We start from the raw sequence: 17,796 nt of genomic DNA on the forward strand, positions 1-17,796 counted from the left end.
CGAGAAACATTGTGCGAATGGCAACAAGTGACAGCACGTATGAGCCGCCATCAAGATGCACCATCGCACCAAGAATACAGCAGTTGTATGAAAAAGAGGGGACTGTAAAAGTGACAAGTTTACAACGTGCAGCTGTAGTTGCTCTCAGTGGGGACTACTGGACATCAATCGGTAAGCATAATTACCTGGCAGTTACAGTGCATTATATTGATGAAAAGTGGGTGCTGCATTCACATGCTCTGTCTAGAATGAAAACAGAGGAGAGGCATTATGGAAAGGAAAATTAGAGGAAAATGGTTCTGCTTTTACCTCAGAAATTGCCTGTTCGGATGTTATGATTGTGGCTCAGGGATTTGTTTGTAGATTATATTTATTTTCCATAAAAAACAGGATAACTTAAATACCCTGGCAGTGGCAATACACTTGAATGTTTGTATTGACATTTTTTGAGTTGATTTTCATAAAATATGCTATTTAACTGCTACTGTTTAAAGGGGAACATTATCACCAGACCTATGTAAGCGTCAATATATATATGTTGCAGAAAAAAGACCATATATTTTTTACCCGATTTCCGAACTCTAAATGGGTGAATTTTGGCGAATTAAACGCCTTTTTATTATTCGTTCTCGGAGCGATGACGTCACAACGTGACGTCACATCGGGAAGCAATCCGCCATTTTCTCACTTTCGTCGGTGTGTTGCCGGAGGGTGTAACAACATGAACAGGGACGGATTCAAGTTGCACCAGTGGCCCAAAGATGAAAAAGTGGCAAGAAATTGGACGAAATTTGTTCAAAATACGAGGCTGTGGGGAAAGCCGACGAAATGGTCAGTCGTTTGTTCCGCACACTTTACCGACGAAAGCTATGCTACGACAGAGATGGCAAGAATATGTGTGGATATCCTGCGACACTCAAAGCAGATGCTGACATCAACTCCAAAACTGGACAGATCAGCTTTCAGGTAAAGAGAGCGGATGAGGGTATGTCTACAGAATATATTAATTGATGAAAACGTTATTCATTACTCGCGGTTTTATGTAAATTTGTATACATAAACTGTGTTTACCAATAATTTAGCTTAAAAACATTTATTTTTTTCAATCATTCGAGTAGTCTTGTGTAATGCAGTATTTTGTGTCTATTTAGGTATGGTTAACCTGAGTGCTGAAATCGTGGAAAAATATATGTTCTTAGCGCGCCTGAAATGGGCTGTCTGCACTCTCAAAGTGCATGTTGTTGCCAAATGTATTCATATGCTGTAAACCTAGTTCATAGTTGTTAGTTTCCTTTAATGCCAAACAAACACATACCAATCGTTGGTTAGAAGGCGATCGCCGAATTCGTCCTCGCTTTCTCCCGTGTCGCTGGCTGTCGTGTCGTTTTCGTCGGTTTCGCTTGCATACGGTTCAAACCGATATGGCTCAATAGCTTCAGTTTCTTCTTCAATTTCATTTTCGCTACCTGCCTCCACACTACAACCATCCGTTTCAATACATGCATAATCTGTTGAATCGCTTAAGCCGCTGAAATCCGAGTCTGAATCCGAGCTAATGTCGCTATTCCTTGCTGTTCTATCTGCCATGTTTGTTTGTATTGGCATCACTGTGTGACGTCACAGGAAAATGGACGGGTGTATATAACGATGGTTAAAATTAGGCACTTTGAAGCTTTTTTTAGGGATATTGCGTGATGGTTAAAATTTTGAAAAAAACGTTGAAAAAAAAAATAAGCCACTGGGAACCGATTTTTAATGGTTTTAACCCTTCTGAAGTTGTGATAATGTTCCCCTTTAACAAGTACTGATTTAAATTGTGTTTGCACAACAAATGTTTTGGCGCTTTTGTTCATATGGGAGAATATTCCAATAAAGGTGCACTACACAATACTTTTGAATTCATTATTGAGTTTTGCGTACACAATGCAGTTGATTGATTGATTGATTGAAACTTGTATTAGTAGATTGCACAGTGAAGTACATATTCCGTACAATTGACCACTAAATGGTAACACCCGAAAAAGTTTTTCAACTTGTTTAAGTCGGGGTCCAATTAAATTGATTCATGATACAGTTATATACTATTTTCATAATACAGTCATCACACAAGATAATCATCACAGTATATAAATTGAATTATTTACATTATTTACAATCCGGGGTGTGGGATATAGAGGGGTGGGGGGTGTTAAGTTTGGTTGGAATCAACACTTCAGTCATCAACAATTGCATCATCAGAGAAATTGCCATTGGAACAGTGTAGGTCTGACTTGGTACATATGTACAGCAAGTATTGGACACAGAGAGAGAGATCAGAAATTATAAGAAAAAGTGACTACATTTCCATCCATCCATCCATTTTCTACCGCTTATTCCCTTTGGGGTCACGGGGGGCGCTGGAGCCTATCTCAGCTACAATCGGGCGGAAGGCGGGGTACACCCTGGACAAGTCGCCACCTCATCGCAGGGCCAACACAGATAGACAGACATTTTTTGTTTACATTTGATTATTTACAATCCGAGGAGGTATGATGAGGAAGGGAGGGTGTTAGTGTTGTGTACTAGGCAAAGGGAAGGAGGCGACACTAAGGCAGAACTGCATTTTTGAAGGTTTATTTAAACCTCTGATGAATGTGTGGGAAGTGTATGCTACCACTAGTGAGTGAATGCAGACTATGTGTGGAATTAACAATGTAGAATTTACCAGAGGGTGTTGTCGGTGCGTGTTGGATGTATCTTTCGTCGAATCCAAAGGGGAAGGCGAAGGGGTAGTCAGCAGGAAGGCAAGCAGTCGGGGGCTGGAGAGAGGCAATGATGTCAGGGTCCAAACAGTGGTCAAGGATCGGGGAAGGCAAGCAACAATCCGGGAGGAGGTCGTGAGGCAAGACACGATCGCGGAAAACACTGTCCCCGTGAGCGGGGGCGTGTCCGAGCGAGCAGCCAGAAGAGGAATTGTGACACTCAGAATTATGAGAGACATGGGTTCGAATCCGCGCCGTGACTCCCCCCCCCCCCCCCCCCCCCCTTAGGCGGGGGGGGGGAAGGGGGTATCAGGATTGGCGCTGTAGAAATCCTCTAGAAGTGAGGGATCGGCAAGATAGGAGGCTGGTACCCAAGACCTGTCCTCTGGTCCATAACCCTCCCAGTCGACCAGATACACAAGCCCCCTACCCTGTCGACGGACCCTGAGGATTTCTTTAACGATCCAAACCTGATCTCCATTTTCCAGGAACCTAGAGGGAGGGGGGGAAGGGACAGGGGGAGACAGAGCGCTCTCCGCTACCGGTTTTATCTGTGAAACATGTACTACCGAGTGTCTCTTAACCGAGGGTGGGAGAGCTAGCTTGACAGAAACGGGGTTAATTATAGAGATGATGGGGAATGGACCAACGTAACGGGGTGCTAACTTCTTAGAAGGTACCTGAAGATTAAGGTCCTTGGCCAATAACAAGACTTGTTGGCCCGGCCGATAGGATGGAGCCGGGACGCGATGACGGTTGGCGTTGCGGCACATCTTTGCAGAAGCCTTCTCTGAGGCTGCTCGAGCGGCTCTCCACACCCTCTGACACTTCCTTATGTGGGCCTTAGTAGAGGGCACTGCAATCTCCAATTCTTGCTGGGGAAACAAGGGGGGTTGATAGCCCAAAGAACATTCAAAAGGTGACATACCGGTAGCGGAGCTCCTCAAGGAGTTGTAGGAGTATTCCACCCAAGGAAGGAACTTGCTCCAGGTAGTGGGCTTCTTACTGGCGACGCAGCGGAGCATGGTCTCCACGCTCTGGTTCGCCCTTTCAGCCTGCCCGTTGCTCTGGGGGTGGTATCCCGAAGTGAGACTGACCGAGGCCCCAATCCCCCTACAAAAGGCTCTCCAGACTTGTGAAGAAAACTGGGGGCCCCGATCAGACACAATGTCTACCGGGATACCATGCAATTTGATGATGTGAAGGGTGAGGAGGTCAGCCGTCTCCGAAGCAGAAGGTAGTTTGCCAAGAGGAATGAAATGGGCTGCTTTGGAGAATCGGTCTACAATGGTTAATATGGTAGTGTTACCTCTGGAGGCTGGAAATCCTGTGATGAAATCCAAGGCGATGTGTGACCAAGGGCGGGCAGGGATGGGGAGCGGGTGAAGGAGACCAGCTGGGGGTCTGTGTGATGCCTTGCTGCGGGCACAAGAAGAACATGCTGCGATAAACTCACGCGTGTCTCTGGCCATGGATGGCCACCAGAAGCGTCTACGAAGCAGTGAAAGGGTTCTTTGGAATCCAGGATGGCACGAAAACAGGCTAGTGTGGCCCCAATCCAGGACTCTGGATCGCAGTTCCTGATGGACAAAGAGCTTGTTGGGTGGTCCATCCCCAGGTCCTGGATTGGAGCGCAGTGCAGTTTTAACAAGTTCCTCCACTTTCCAGGAAACCATCCCCACAATGCGAGAGGGAGGAAAAATGGGGACATCCACTGGGCGCTCAGAAGATTCCTCCATAAACACTCTGGAGAGAGCGTCCACCTTAGCGTTCTTGGATCCGGGTCTGAAAGACAGCAAGTAGTCGAAGCGGGAGAAGAATTGTTGCCATCTTGCCTGTCGATTATTCAGCCTCCTGGCAGAGCGGATGTGGAGGAGATTGCTGTGGTCAGTTAGGATCTGGAACTGGTGACGAGCCCCCTCCAACCAGTGTCTCCATTCGGCAAGAGCTTCGTGGACCGCCAACAGTTCTCTGTTCCCAGCGTCGTAGTTCCGCTCTGCCAGGGATAGACGTCTGGAAAAAAAATGCAACTGGGTGAATGAGATTGTCAATCTTAGAGCGTTGAGAAAGTAAAGTTAAAGTTAAAGTTAAAGTACCAATGATTGTCACACACACACTAGGTGTGGCGAAATTATTCTCTGCATTTGACCCATCACCCTTGATCACCCCCTGGGAGGTGAGGGGAGCAGTGGGCAGCAGCGGTGGCTGCGCCCGGGAATCATTTTGGTGATTTAACCCCCAATTCCAACCCTTGATGCTGAGTGCCAAGCAGGGAGGTAATGGGTCCCATTTTTATAGTCTTTGGTTTGACTCGGCCGGGATTTGAACTCCCAACCTACCGATCTCAGGACGGACACTCTAACCACTAGGCCACTGAGTAGTACAGCTCCAATCCCGGAATCTGAAGCGTCCACCTCCACAAGAAAGGCAACGTCCAAGTCAGGGTGGACGAGGACAGGGGCGGAGATGAATCTCTTCTTCAGCTCTTCGAAAGCCTTGTTAGCAGTATGAGACCAGACAAAAAAACCTTTAGGAGAGGTGAGGGCATGGAGTGGTGCGGCAAGCCGGCTGAAGTCCTGGATGAAGCGTCGGTAAAATCCAGTGAAGCCGAGAAATCTCCGCAACTCCGTTTTAGAAGATGGCTGAGGCCAATCCACCACAGCATCCACTTTTTTGGGGTCGGCTCGGATGTGTCCCTTCTCGACTACAAAACCGAGGAATTCCACTGAAGAGGTGTGAAAGTTGCACTTCTCGGCCTTGACAAAGAGCCGGTTTTCTAAAAGTCTCTGGAGTACAAGTCTAACATGTTCCTAGTGTTCAGCCAAACTCTGGGAAAAAATCAGAATGTCATCAAGGTAAACAACGACAAATTTATCAAGCATATCACGCAGAATGTCATTGACGAGGGCCTGAAAAACAGCTGGGGGTTTCGTGAGTCCAAAAGGCATGACCCGGTATTCGAAGTGCCCAAGGTGGGTGTTGAACGCCGTCTTCCACTCGTCCCCTTCCTTAATTCGCACAAGATGATAGGCGTTCCGGAGATCCAATTTAGAGAAGATGGTGGCTGGTGCCAATGGTTCGAAGGATGAGTTGAGAAGAGGCAGGGGGTACTTGTTCTTAATAGTAATGTTGTTGAGATGACGGTAGTCGATGCAAGGCCTGAGTGAACCGTCCTTCTTGGAGACAAAGAAGAATCCAGCTGCCAGTGGAGACTTAGATTGAGTGATGATTCCCGAAGCTAGACCCTCCGTGATGTATGTCTTCATGGCCTTTTTCTCGGGGAGTGACAGATTATAAAGCCGGCTTGCAGGTAGCTTAGCCTCCGGGAGTAGCTCAATAGCACAATCGTATGGCCTATGCGGGGGTAGACCCTGTGCTTGCTCCCTGTTGAAAACCTCCGCTAGGTCATGGTAGCAGGCAGGTACACAGGACAGATCCGTCTGGGGGGTAGCAATACTGGGACTGTGGACCGGAGGGGAGGCAGCCCTGAGACAGTTAGCGTGGCAGGGTGTGCTCCATGCCAAGATCCTGCCAGAAGACCAAGAGACGTGGGGGTCATGTTGACGGAGCCAAGATCTACCCAGCACCAGCGGGGCGACGGGGGTCTCCAGAACCCAAAGACTGATGGTCTCGCTGTGGTTTCCTGAAATGGTCATGGTAATAGGTTCAGTACGAAACCTGATGGGTCCCAAAGGTCGTCCGTCCAGGGCTTGAGCAGGAAGTGACCAGGTCAGGTGGACCAGTGGAATGCCCATCCTTTGGGCAAATTCATAGTTCAGGAGACTCTCATCGGCTCCAGAGTCCAAATAAGCCTTTACTTGGATAGATTTAGAGCCCCACGCTAGGGTAGCGGGTATCACGAAGTCGGGGTTTTCCTTATCTTGGGGAAAAGAAGTATGGCTCACCAGGACCCCCTCAGCTGGCGAGCCTGGTCTTTTGGTTTAGCCGGACAAAAACGAAGGATATGTCCGGTTAGACCACAGTAAAGACAAAGGCGTTGTCTGAACCTTCTCTCTCTCTCTTCAATGGTCAGCCGGGTCCTTCCCAACTGCATGGGCTCCGGGGCTGTCAACATGGTGGTTGGAGCCATATGTGGCGGGGCTGGAACTTCAAAAGTGGGTAGCAGTTGAGGCCGGGTACTGATCCTTGTGGCTCCCTGGGCTTGCTCAGTCGCACGTTCCATCAATCTCTGATCGAACAAGAGTGCAAGTTCGATGAGGTCCCTGCAGGATCTGGGTCTGTCCCTCAGTAATCCGTCCTTAATCTCCTCCGAAAGTCCTCGACGGAACGCGCTCTGGAGTGCCCGATCGTCCCACCCGCTGTCAGCCGCCAGGGTCCGGAATTCCAGAGTGTAGGCCGCCACCGAGCGAAGTCCCTGCTGGATGGAGTGTAGGTGTCCCGCGGCGTCCCCCCCATCCTTGGGGTGGTCAAATACGGCCCGAAATTCGTCCCGGAAGGCAGCGTAGTCTGTGCTTAGCCCTAAGGTCCTGTCCACGGCAGCCGTAGCCCACTTGAGTGCAGGTCCCGTGAGTAGGGCAAAAATGAAAGCGATCTTAGCCCCATCAGAAGAATAGCGTGAAGGCTGGTGTTGAAAAATAAGATCACACTGAACAAGAAATCCCCTGCACAGCTCAAAATCACCTTCAAAGGGTCTAGGACAAGCTATTTTGGGTTCTCGTTCTAGACCGCAGCGTTCCGGTCTTTGGACTGGGGAAGTGAGCTGCGGGGTAGCTGCAGTGGGGGTCACTCTAGGCATAAGGCAGTCTAGCCTAGAGTGAAGTTTAGAAAAAGCTCTCTCCAAATTGTCCTCAAGGGCAATAAAACGCTCTTGGTGCTCGTTAACCACAGCACTAAGCATGGACAAGCCAGAAGTCCTGGGGGATAGAGACAGGGCTTCTCGGGTGTCGCCTGGTTCCGCCATGTTTTTGGCCAGAACGTACTGTTGTGTACTAGGCAAAGGGAAGAAGGCGACACCAAGGCAGAACTGCGTTTTTGAAGGTTTATTTAAACCTCTGATGAATGTGTGGGAAGTGTATTCTACCACTAGTGAGTGAATGCAGACTATGTGTGGAATTAACAATGTAGAATTTACCAGAGGGTGTTGTCGGTGCGTGTTGGATGTATCAAAGGGGAAGGCGAAGGGGTAGTCAGCAGGAAGGCAAGCAGTCGGGGGCTGGAGAGAGGCAACGATGTCAGGGTCCAAACAGTGGTCAAGGATCGGGGAAGGCAAGCAACAATCCGGGAGGAGGTCGTGAGGCAAGACACGATCGCGGAAAACACTGTGGAAGACACAAAGGACATCAAGACAGGAACGAGGAAAAACACAATGAAGGCAAGCAAGGAACGAGGGAGAGGTGCCAGACGTGATGCTTACTCAGGTGAGATTGGCTACGTTCTGGCAAAGGTCTCCTGGCTTCGCTGTCTCTTTATGCCGCTCCCTCTCGTCAAGCCCAGGTGTGATGATGAGTGATTGCCTGTAGCCTTGTCGCAGCCCAGCGTGAGCGGGGGCGTGTCCGAGTGAGCAGCCAGAAGAGGAATTGTGACACTCAGAATTATGAGAGACACAGGTTCGAATCCGCGCCGTGACAGTTAGTTTAGGGTTGAAATTGCCTGGAGGTGTTCTTTTTAGGTTTTGAAGGAGGATAGAGATGCCCTTTCTTTTACACCTGTTGGGAGTGCATTCCACATTGATGTGGCATAGAAAGAGAATGAGTAAAGACCTTTGTTAGATTGGAATCTGGGTTTAACGTGGTTAGTGGAGCTCCCCCTGGTGTTGTAGTTATGGCGGTCATTTACGTTAAGGAAGTAGTTTAACATGTACTTCGGTATCAGGGAGGTGTAGCGGATTTTAGACAAGGCTCAGTGCAAGTTGTTTTACTCTGTCCTCCACCCTGTTAATCGTGATTAATCGGAGAAAGAGTGCGATTAATTATGATTAAAATTTTTAATCGTTGCCCAGCCCTAATATATATATTTATATATATGTATGTATGTATGTATATATATATATCCATCCATTTTCTACCGCTTGTCCCTTTCAGGGTCGTGGGGGGTCACTGGAGCCTATATATATATATATATATATATATATATATATATATATATATATATATATATATATATATATATATATATATATATATATATATATATATATATATATATATATGTATGTGTATGTATATATATATATATATATATATATATATATATATATATATATATGTGTATGTGTATGTATACATATATATGTATATATATACATATATATATGTGTATGTATATATATAAATATTTATATATATATATATATATATATATATATATATATATATATATATATATATATATATGTATATATATATATATATATATATATATATATATATATATATATATATATATATACATATCAAAGTTTATTTATATAGCACTAAATCACAAGTGTCTCAAAGGGCTCCACAAACCACAACGACATCCTCGGCTCAGATCAATATATGTATATGGGCAGCACGGTGGCAGAGGGGTTAGTGCGACTGCCTCACAATACGAAGGTCCTGAGCAGTCCTGGGTTCAATCCCGGGCTCGGGATCTTTCTGTGTGGAGTTTGCATGTTCTCCCCGTGACTGCGTGGGTTCCCTCCGGGTACTCCGGTTTCCTCCCACCTCCAAAGACATGCACCTGGGGATAGGTTGATTGGCAACACTAAATTGGCCCTAGTGTGTGAATGTGAGTGTGAATGTTGTCTGTCTATCTGTGTTGGCCCTGTGATGAGGTGGCGACTTGTCCAGGGTGTACCCCGCCTTCCGCCCGATTGTAGCCCCCCGCGACCCCTAAGGGAATAAGCGGTAGAAAATGGATGGATGGATGGATATATATATATATATATATAATGTCTGGTCAAATGTTGGTGGTTTTTTTCATCTAGCAGATGGCGCCCTTATGAAACAGCAACATAGTCTCAGTGCAGTGTCAATACAGCTAGTGAGTGTGCCATACACTCACTGAGGAGTCTATAAAGGGCATGTTCTTCCAGCAAAGCTAATAAAACGCAACTACCACAGCAACACAACACAGCAGCCCTCAGCGCCGTCGTCCCACACTTTTAAAAGGTTAACGTATATAATCCTTAACAAACTGCATCTACTCCTTCATGAGTTAAGGAAACATAAACAGAGCAACATCTATTATAATAGGAGTACATGCACTCTGTAAAAAGTTCTGTAAAAGACTGGCGGGAGGGAAATGGTTTCATAAAAATCTGTGAGCAAGAAGTGTTCACTCCATTCCAGTGCTGCAGGCGGTTTTACCTAATTCCCTCGTGACCCTGCAGCTCTGGAAAGGGGGATGGATTGCGAATACAAAAGGCTTCAATAAGTAAGAGGGCCCATCGGGAAGGGGAGGGTGGACACACGTTTTGATTGACAGGCAGAGGGAGTAAGGGGTGAAAAGATGCATGAATACATGTTTTTTTAAACAGTAGAGAGTGTTATGGAGAGAGTTGTGAATGGCAGAAGAGAGACATTAAAAAAAAAGGAAATGTGTTTTCGACCTGGAGAACACTCCTCATGAGAGATCGAGGGAGACAAGTAGAAAAAAAGTTTTTAGAAAAAAGAGCAAAGGGCAAAATCATCCCTCAGAGACTTTACAGTAGGCAACATTCACACGGCCTTAAAGGTAAATTGTTCTTGTGATGTTCAGTTTGACATGACAGGAGCACAACCCTGCTGAAATGACACCTGCACCGCCAGCCGGGAAACCAACTCAAACTAGTGGGAAACTATCAGAAGCAGAGATAAAAAAAAATTGTTTTAAAAAAGAGTGAAAAATAGACCCTAATTTAAAATATAAATATATATCTTGTAAATAACCACATCAAATTAGATGTTTTTGCTAGAGCTGTGCATCGACTCAAATATTACATTATGATTAATCATATTGTCTGTAGTTAACTCGTAATTAATCACAGAAACGTTATTTAAAGTTATTTATACTTAACGAGTGGAATTCAGCTTTTTAAAACTATCAACATGGGACTGGACATATGGTTTGCGTTAAACCAGTCATTCCCAAACAGAGGGTAGGGAACATGCTTAATCAATATCATGCAGATCATGCTTCAAATCTAGCTGTGCACTACAGAATGTAGACAAAATCTTGACTTCCTTATTTTTTTAAATTGTTTTTTTCAAAAGATAAGCACAAATTGTTTTATTCATTTTTGTGCTGTCGGTGAAAAAGTTGTACATTGTGCTCCTGAGTTAATGATGCTGATCAATTTGAATTCATCATTATTTACTCAGTTTATTTAATTTTACTTTTCAGTATCAAATTGCTTCTCCCGATTTAAAAATGTTTTAAGTTTAAGGCAAATTGATGCACTTTAAATCTTTTCTGTCAAAAACAATTGACATTTTTTTGTTGTAAGTTGATTTACATGTATTTATTTTTTGTTTTCTTTAAAGGCCTACTGAAATGCGATTTTCTTATTTAAACGGGGATAGCAGGTCCATTCTATGTGTCATACTTGATCATTTCGCGATATTACCATATTTTTGCTGAAAGGATTTAGTAGAGAACATCGACGATAAAGTTTGCAACTTTTGGTCGCTGATAAAAAAGCCTTGCCTGTACCGGAAGTAGCAGACGAGTAGCGTGACGTCACAGGTTGTGGAGCTCCTCACATCTGCACATTGTTTACAATCATGGCCACCAGCAGTGAGAGCGATTCGGACAGAGAAAGCGACGATTTCCCCATTAATTTGAGCGTGGATGAAAGATTTGTGGATGAGGAAAGTGAGAGTGAAGGACTAGAGGGCAGTGGGAGCGATTCAGATAGGGAAGATGCTGTGAGAGGCGGGTGGAACCTGATATTCAGCTGGGAATGACTAAAACAGTAAATAAACACAAAACATATATATACTCTATTAGCCACACCACAACCAGGCTTATATTTAATATGCCACAAATTAATCCCGCATAACAAACACCTTCCCCCTCCCGTCCTTATGACCCGCCAATACAACTTAAACACCTGCACAACACACTCAATCCCACAGCCCAAAGTACCGTTCACCTCCCCAAAGTTCATACAGCACATATATTTCCCCAAAGTCCCCAAAGTTACGTACGTGACATGCACATAGCGGCACGCATGTACGGGCAAGCGATCAAATGTTTGGACGCCGCAGCTGCATGCGTACTCACGGTACCGCGTCTGTGCATCCAACTCAAAGTCCTCCTGGTAAGAGTCTCTGTTATCCCAGTTCTCAACAGGCCAATGGTAAAGCTTGACTGTCATCTTCCGGGAATGTAAACAATGAAACACCGGCTGTGTTTGTGTTGCTGCAGTCGGCCGCAATACACCGCTTCCCACCTACAGCTTTCTTCTTTACGGTCACCATTGTTCATTGAACAAATTGCAAAAGATTCACCAACACAGATGTCCAGAATACTGTGGAATTTTGCGATGAAAACAGACGACTTAATAGCTGGCCACCATGCTGTCCCAAAATGTCCTCTACAATCCGTGACGTCACGTGCTGACGTCATCATACCGAGACGTTTTCAGCAGGATATTCCGCGCAAAATTTAAAATTGCACTTTAGTAAGCTAACCCGGCCGTATTGGTATGTGTTGCAATGTTAAGATTTCATCATTGATATATAAACTATCAGACTGCGTGGTCGGTAGTAGTGGGTTTCAGTAGGCCTTTAATGTTAAGGATACAATGTTATGAAAAGATGTACTTCTAACATTTTTATAGACAAATTAGCTAATATGCTACCACGTTTACAACCTTGTGTTAGTATTATTAACTTACAATGGCATTCTTTTTGTATCATTCCAGTTTTGTAAATTCACCAAAACTTTGCCGTGGAGATTTTGAGTCTGTTTAGCTGATTGGAGAGCTAGCTTCCGCAGCTAGTGGGTCCATAACGATGACCACTGTTTTGTTTGATCATCCGTTTTACTACCGTGTTAAAGACACTGTTTGGAAACAATTAAAACATGTAAATAAACATTTGCACAGTTTACATTTACAGTATATCTGCGGTTTATAATCCAGTGCGGCTAAAATATGGAAAATTATATTTTTTTCTGAAATTAAGTCAGTGCGGTTTATAATCCGGTGCGCTCTGTAGTCTGGAAAATATGTTAATTATGCCAATGTAAAAGCAACTCACACTTCTGCATACCACTTTGTCCAATTACGGAGCAATGCGGATTGTGAATTAATTCCACCTCCTGTTGTGCAAAGAGAACAAACAAGAGGTGGGAATGAGCAAATAGCAAGTCAAATCCTGTGAAGAAAAGTATTTGCAGATAGAGGCTACAGAATTTATAATTTCTGGTGGATTCTTTCTCACTTTTGCCAGTGCCTTCACCACTAGAGGTAGCATGTGGTGGTGCCAGCAACTCGCAGACATTGCTCAGCAAGTTGGTGATTTATTTTGCACTCAGAAAACAGCAATCAATTTTACCCACATCTGCAGGAAACTACAATTTATATGTTAAGCCACTGCTGCTGAGACCAGATAAAATCTCCCGGTCAGAAAAAGAAGCTTGCTGCTGTCCTTGTCCCTCAGATATTGTCTCGTAAATTAAATTCACCAGATCAAGGTTTGCTCGTTTGGGGCTTAGAAGTGAAAAATGTGTATTTCTAAATACTAAATACTGAACACAAGTTAAACAGTGCATCTGGAAAGTATTCACTGCGCTTTCCTTGATCTATAATTACTTATGTTACAGCCTTATTCCAAAATGGAATAAATACATTTGTGTCCTCAAAATTCTACACACAATACCCGATAATGACTATGTGAAAATTATTAAATTTTTTTATTTAGCAAATTTATTAGAAATAAAGAAAATAAAAAAATACATTTACACAAGTATTCACAGCATTTGCTCAATACTTTGTTGATGCATCTTTGACAGAAATGACAGTGTGGAGGGGGGCGTGGCCTGCGGGCCTGCCGCGGAACGGGGTGTGCCAGGACCGGCCTCAAAGACAGCGACGGGTGAGTAGATGGCCCAGATGGGCCTTGTTATCTAATCACCTGTTGCCTTTATTAGCAGCAGCCGGATTGAGACACGTAGTTGGAATTGGAGTTGGAGTTGGCTTGGGAGCCAGAGAGAAAGGAAAGACACAAGAACCGAGACACGCTGGACTGAAAAGACCGAAAACATATTGCTGGAAAGCAATCCCTGATGAAAATAAAAGATTGTTACCTCAGACTGCCGGGCTCACAAGTAGAATCTTAACCTCCACATACAGCCTCAAGTAATTTTAATACGATGCCACAAGCTTGGCACACCTATCTTTGGGCAGTTTCACACATTCCTCTTTGCAACACCTCTCAAACTCCATCAGGTTGAATGAGATGCTTTCGTTTTCATCCAGGATGTCTCTGTACATCGCTGCATTCATCTTTCTGTCACGGCTGGGGCGCACTCCCCAGAGCGCTCCCCTGCACGCTCCTCTCCAGCTATGGCTGCGGCAGTTTCGAATTACCAATTAACACACCTGATGCTGACGCCCCACACTGTATAAACCAGCTTGTCCTACGTTCCGGTGCCAGAACGTAGCCACCTGTATGGTACATTGTCTATACATTTCTCGCCCTCACTCTCCGTTTCTGCAGCTTTTGTTGTTTCATCTACTACCTACTCAGTGGCCTAGTGGTTAGAGTGTTTGCCCTGAGATCGGTAGGTTGTGAGTTCAAACCCCGACCGAGTCATACCAAAGACTATAAAAAAAATGGGACCCATTACCTCCCTGTTTGGCACTCAGCGTCAAGGGTTAGAATTGTAGGTTAAATGTCACGGCCAGGGCGCATTCCAATGCGTCCTCATCTGTGCGTCCTGACGAGTGCACCGCGGGCCACGCCCACATGCGCTCTCTCTCCGCTGACAGCGCGCTCGGACGCGCCCCTGCCCGCGCTGAAAGCAGCACGCCCACGCAGCTACAAGCCTGCAGACAATTGGCAATCTACACACCTGGAATTGATGAGGGCGAGCTGCTTAAAGGACCAGTGGACCCAGAGATCCTTGCGGGAACTTAGTTCTCATATGGTGTACCGTAAGCGACAAGCTTTATGCTCTATCCTTGTTTCCTCTCCGTGGCTTGATTTGTCCCTTGTCTTCTCCTGTGTTTCAGCAGTGTTTTCCTTTCGTTGCCCTGGATCTCGACTGCCTCCCTCGTTCCTCGACTCCTCGCTCGCCCCTGGACTCTGACGCCTCTCTCTCGCCCCATGGACTGCCTCGTTCGCTCTCGTCAACACTTGGTAACACACACTTCATCTAACTACACACATAGTCTTACACCACACACTCTTGTATTTTGGTCACACACTCCATTCTATAGTTTAGTAGTATTGTTTGTTATTAACATATATACATCGACTATGTATATAATACATTATTGAACATTACTGCCCTCTGGTGTCTGAGCCGTCACCTCCCCTTTAGTAACCATAACATTAAATCACCAAAAAGGTTTCCCGGGCGCAGCCAGTGCTGCTGCTGACTGCTCTCCTCACCTCCCAGGGGGTGAACAAGGGGATGGGTCAAATGCAGAGGACAAATTTCACCACACCTTGTGTGTGTGTGACAATCATTGGTACTTTAAAGGGGAACATTATCACAATTTCAGAATGGTTAAAACCATTAAAAATCAGTTCCTAGTGGCTTATTATATTTTTCAAAGTTTTTTTCAAAATTTTACCCATCATGCAATATCCCTAAAAAAAGCTTCAAAGTGCCTGATTTTAACCATCGTTATAAACACCCGTCCATTTTCCTGTGACGTCGCACAGTGATGCCAACACAAACAAACATGGCGCATAGAACAGCAAGCTATAGTGACAATAGCTCAGATTCAGACTCGGATTTCAGCGGCTTAAGCGATTCAACAGATTACGAATGTATTGAAACGGATGGTTGTAGTGTGGAGGCAGGTAGCGAAAACGAAATTGAAGAAGAAACTGAAGCTATTGAGCCATATCGGTTTGAACCGTATGCAAGCGAAACCGACGAAAACGACACGACACGACAGCCAGCGACACGGGAGAAAGCGAGGACGAATTCGGCGATCGCCTTCTAACCAACGATTGGTATGTGTTTGTTTGGCATTAAAGGAAACTAACAACTATGAACTAGGTTTACAGCATATGAAATACATTTGGCAACAACATGCACTTTGAGAGTGCAGACAGCCCAATTTTCATCAATTAATATATTCTGTAGACATACCCTCATCCGCGCTCTTTTCTTGAAAGCTGATCTGTCCAGTTTTGGAGTTGACGTCAGCAGGCCAGGGAAGCTAGGGTCGATATTCTTCTCTTGATCATCTTCGGTGGCATAAGGGACGGTGTGAGACAAGACATCCAGGGGGTTTAGCTCGCTCGTCTGCGGGAACAAACTGCCGCCATTGCTTGCCGTGCTAGCGAGGGCCTTTGTCCCTGAATAGCTCACACACTCCGGCAGATTCAATGGGGGTCTGGCGGCAGATTTCTTTGACTTTATCGTTGGAAATGCATCTGCTTTGAGTGTCGCAGGATATCCACACACTCTGTCATCTCTGTCGTAGCATAGCTTTCGTCGGTAAAGTGTGCGGAACAAACGTCCAATTTCTTGCCACTTTCGCATCTTTGGGCCACTGGTGCAACTTGAATCCGTCCGTCCCTGTTCGTGTTGTTACACCCTCCGACAACACACCGACGAGGCATGATGTCTCCAAGGGACGGAAAACAGTCGAAAAAACGGAAAATAACAGAGCTGATTTGACTCGGTGTTTGAGAAAATGGCGGATTGCTTCCCGATGTAACGTCACGTGACGTCATCGCTCCGAGAGCGAATATTAAAAAGGCGTTTAATTCGCCAAAATTCACCCATTTAGAGTTCGGAAATCGGTTAAAAAAATATATGGTCTTTTTTCTGCAACATCAAGATATATATTGACGCTTACATAGGTCTGGTGATAATGTTCCCCTTTAACTTTAACTTTATAACTTAACTTCATCGATTCTGATCTCATTGGGTTGTTTTTTTACCCTCGCCCCGCAGTAATTCTCCCGACTTCTTGACTCGAGCTGTGTGTCTCGCTTCCCTGGACTACCCTGGAATCAACGTCGCTCTCCCGAATCCTGACCTTTCGCCTGCCCACGGACCTCAGAGCTAGCCCTGCCCCTTCTGGACTCTTGCATTTTCTCAACACACACTACCAACAACCGCCGGTAATATTCTCCATATAAATTCCACACATAGTCCTACACTAGTTACACACTTCATATCCTCATCGTAATAAATACGCCTAAGGCTAAACTGTTCGCCTGCCTCTGTGCCGTCTCCTTCCCCCTGGTACCGTCACACTTTCCCTTTATCCTGACTAGTCTCGCAGTTCCCGCCGCTGAAAATGGTTTGGTATTTGCCTGGTGATGAGCGGTGCCTGGTTTCCTCCAAACATGACGCCTGGTATTCACGCCAAAGAGTTCAATCTTTGTCTCATCAGAACAGAGAATTTTGTTTCTCATGCTCTGAGATCCTCTAAAGTACATTTTGGCAAACCTTTTTTCAAAGAAAAGGCTTCCGTCTGCCCACTATACCATACAGGCCTGATTGGTGGAAAGCTGCAGAGATGGTTGTCCTTCTGGAAGGTTCTCCTCTCTCCACAGAGGAATACTGTAGCTCTGACAGAGTGACCACTGGGTTCTGGATCACCTCCCGGACTAGACTAAAATGAATGCAGCGATGTACAGAGACATCCTGGATGGAAACCAACGCTTCCCATCCAACTTGATAGAGTTTGAGAGGTGCTGCAAAAAAGAATGGACAAAACTTCCCCAAAATAGGTGTGCCAAGATTGTGGCATCTTACTCAAAAGACTTGAGGCTGTAATTCCTGACAAAGTTGCACCAACAAAGTATTGAGCAAAGGCCGTGAATACTTAGGCATATGTGATTTTTGTTTTTTATTTTTAATACATCTGCAAAATAAACAAAAAATTAAACGTGTTCACATTGTCATTATGGGGTATTGTCTGTAGAATTTT

At 45.1% G+C, this 17,796-nt stretch overlaps 1 protein-coding gene across 1 annotated transcript in view; it reads left to right on the forward strand.

Moving 5' to 3' along the window:
* The window catches only part of LOC133611506 (leucine-rich repeat and fibronectin type-III domain-containing protein 5-like), a 313,487-nt gene extending 296,626 nt beyond the window's left edge, over positions 1 to 16,861 (forward strand). The window contains exons 9-10 of the mRNA XM_072913651.1: positions 13,683 to 13,765; positions 16,812 to 16,861. Coding sequence (XP_072769752.1) covers positions 13,683 to 13,765; positions 16,812 to 16,831 — 103 coding nt within the window. The 3' untranslated portion in view covers positions 16,832 to 16,861. The remainder of the gene's footprint in view (positions 1 to 13,682; positions 13,766 to 16,811) is intronic.
* Positions 16,862 to 17,796: the final 935 nt, after the last annotated feature.

This window comes from Nerophis lumbriciformis, linkage group LG08 (assembly GCF_033978685.3).
Source record: "Nerophis lumbriciformis linkage group LG08, RoL_Nlum_v2.1, whole genome shotgun sequence".
Taxonomy (NCBI): Eukaryota; Metazoa; Chordata; class Actinopteri; order Syngnathiformes; family Syngnathidae; genus Nerophis; species Nerophis lumbriciformis.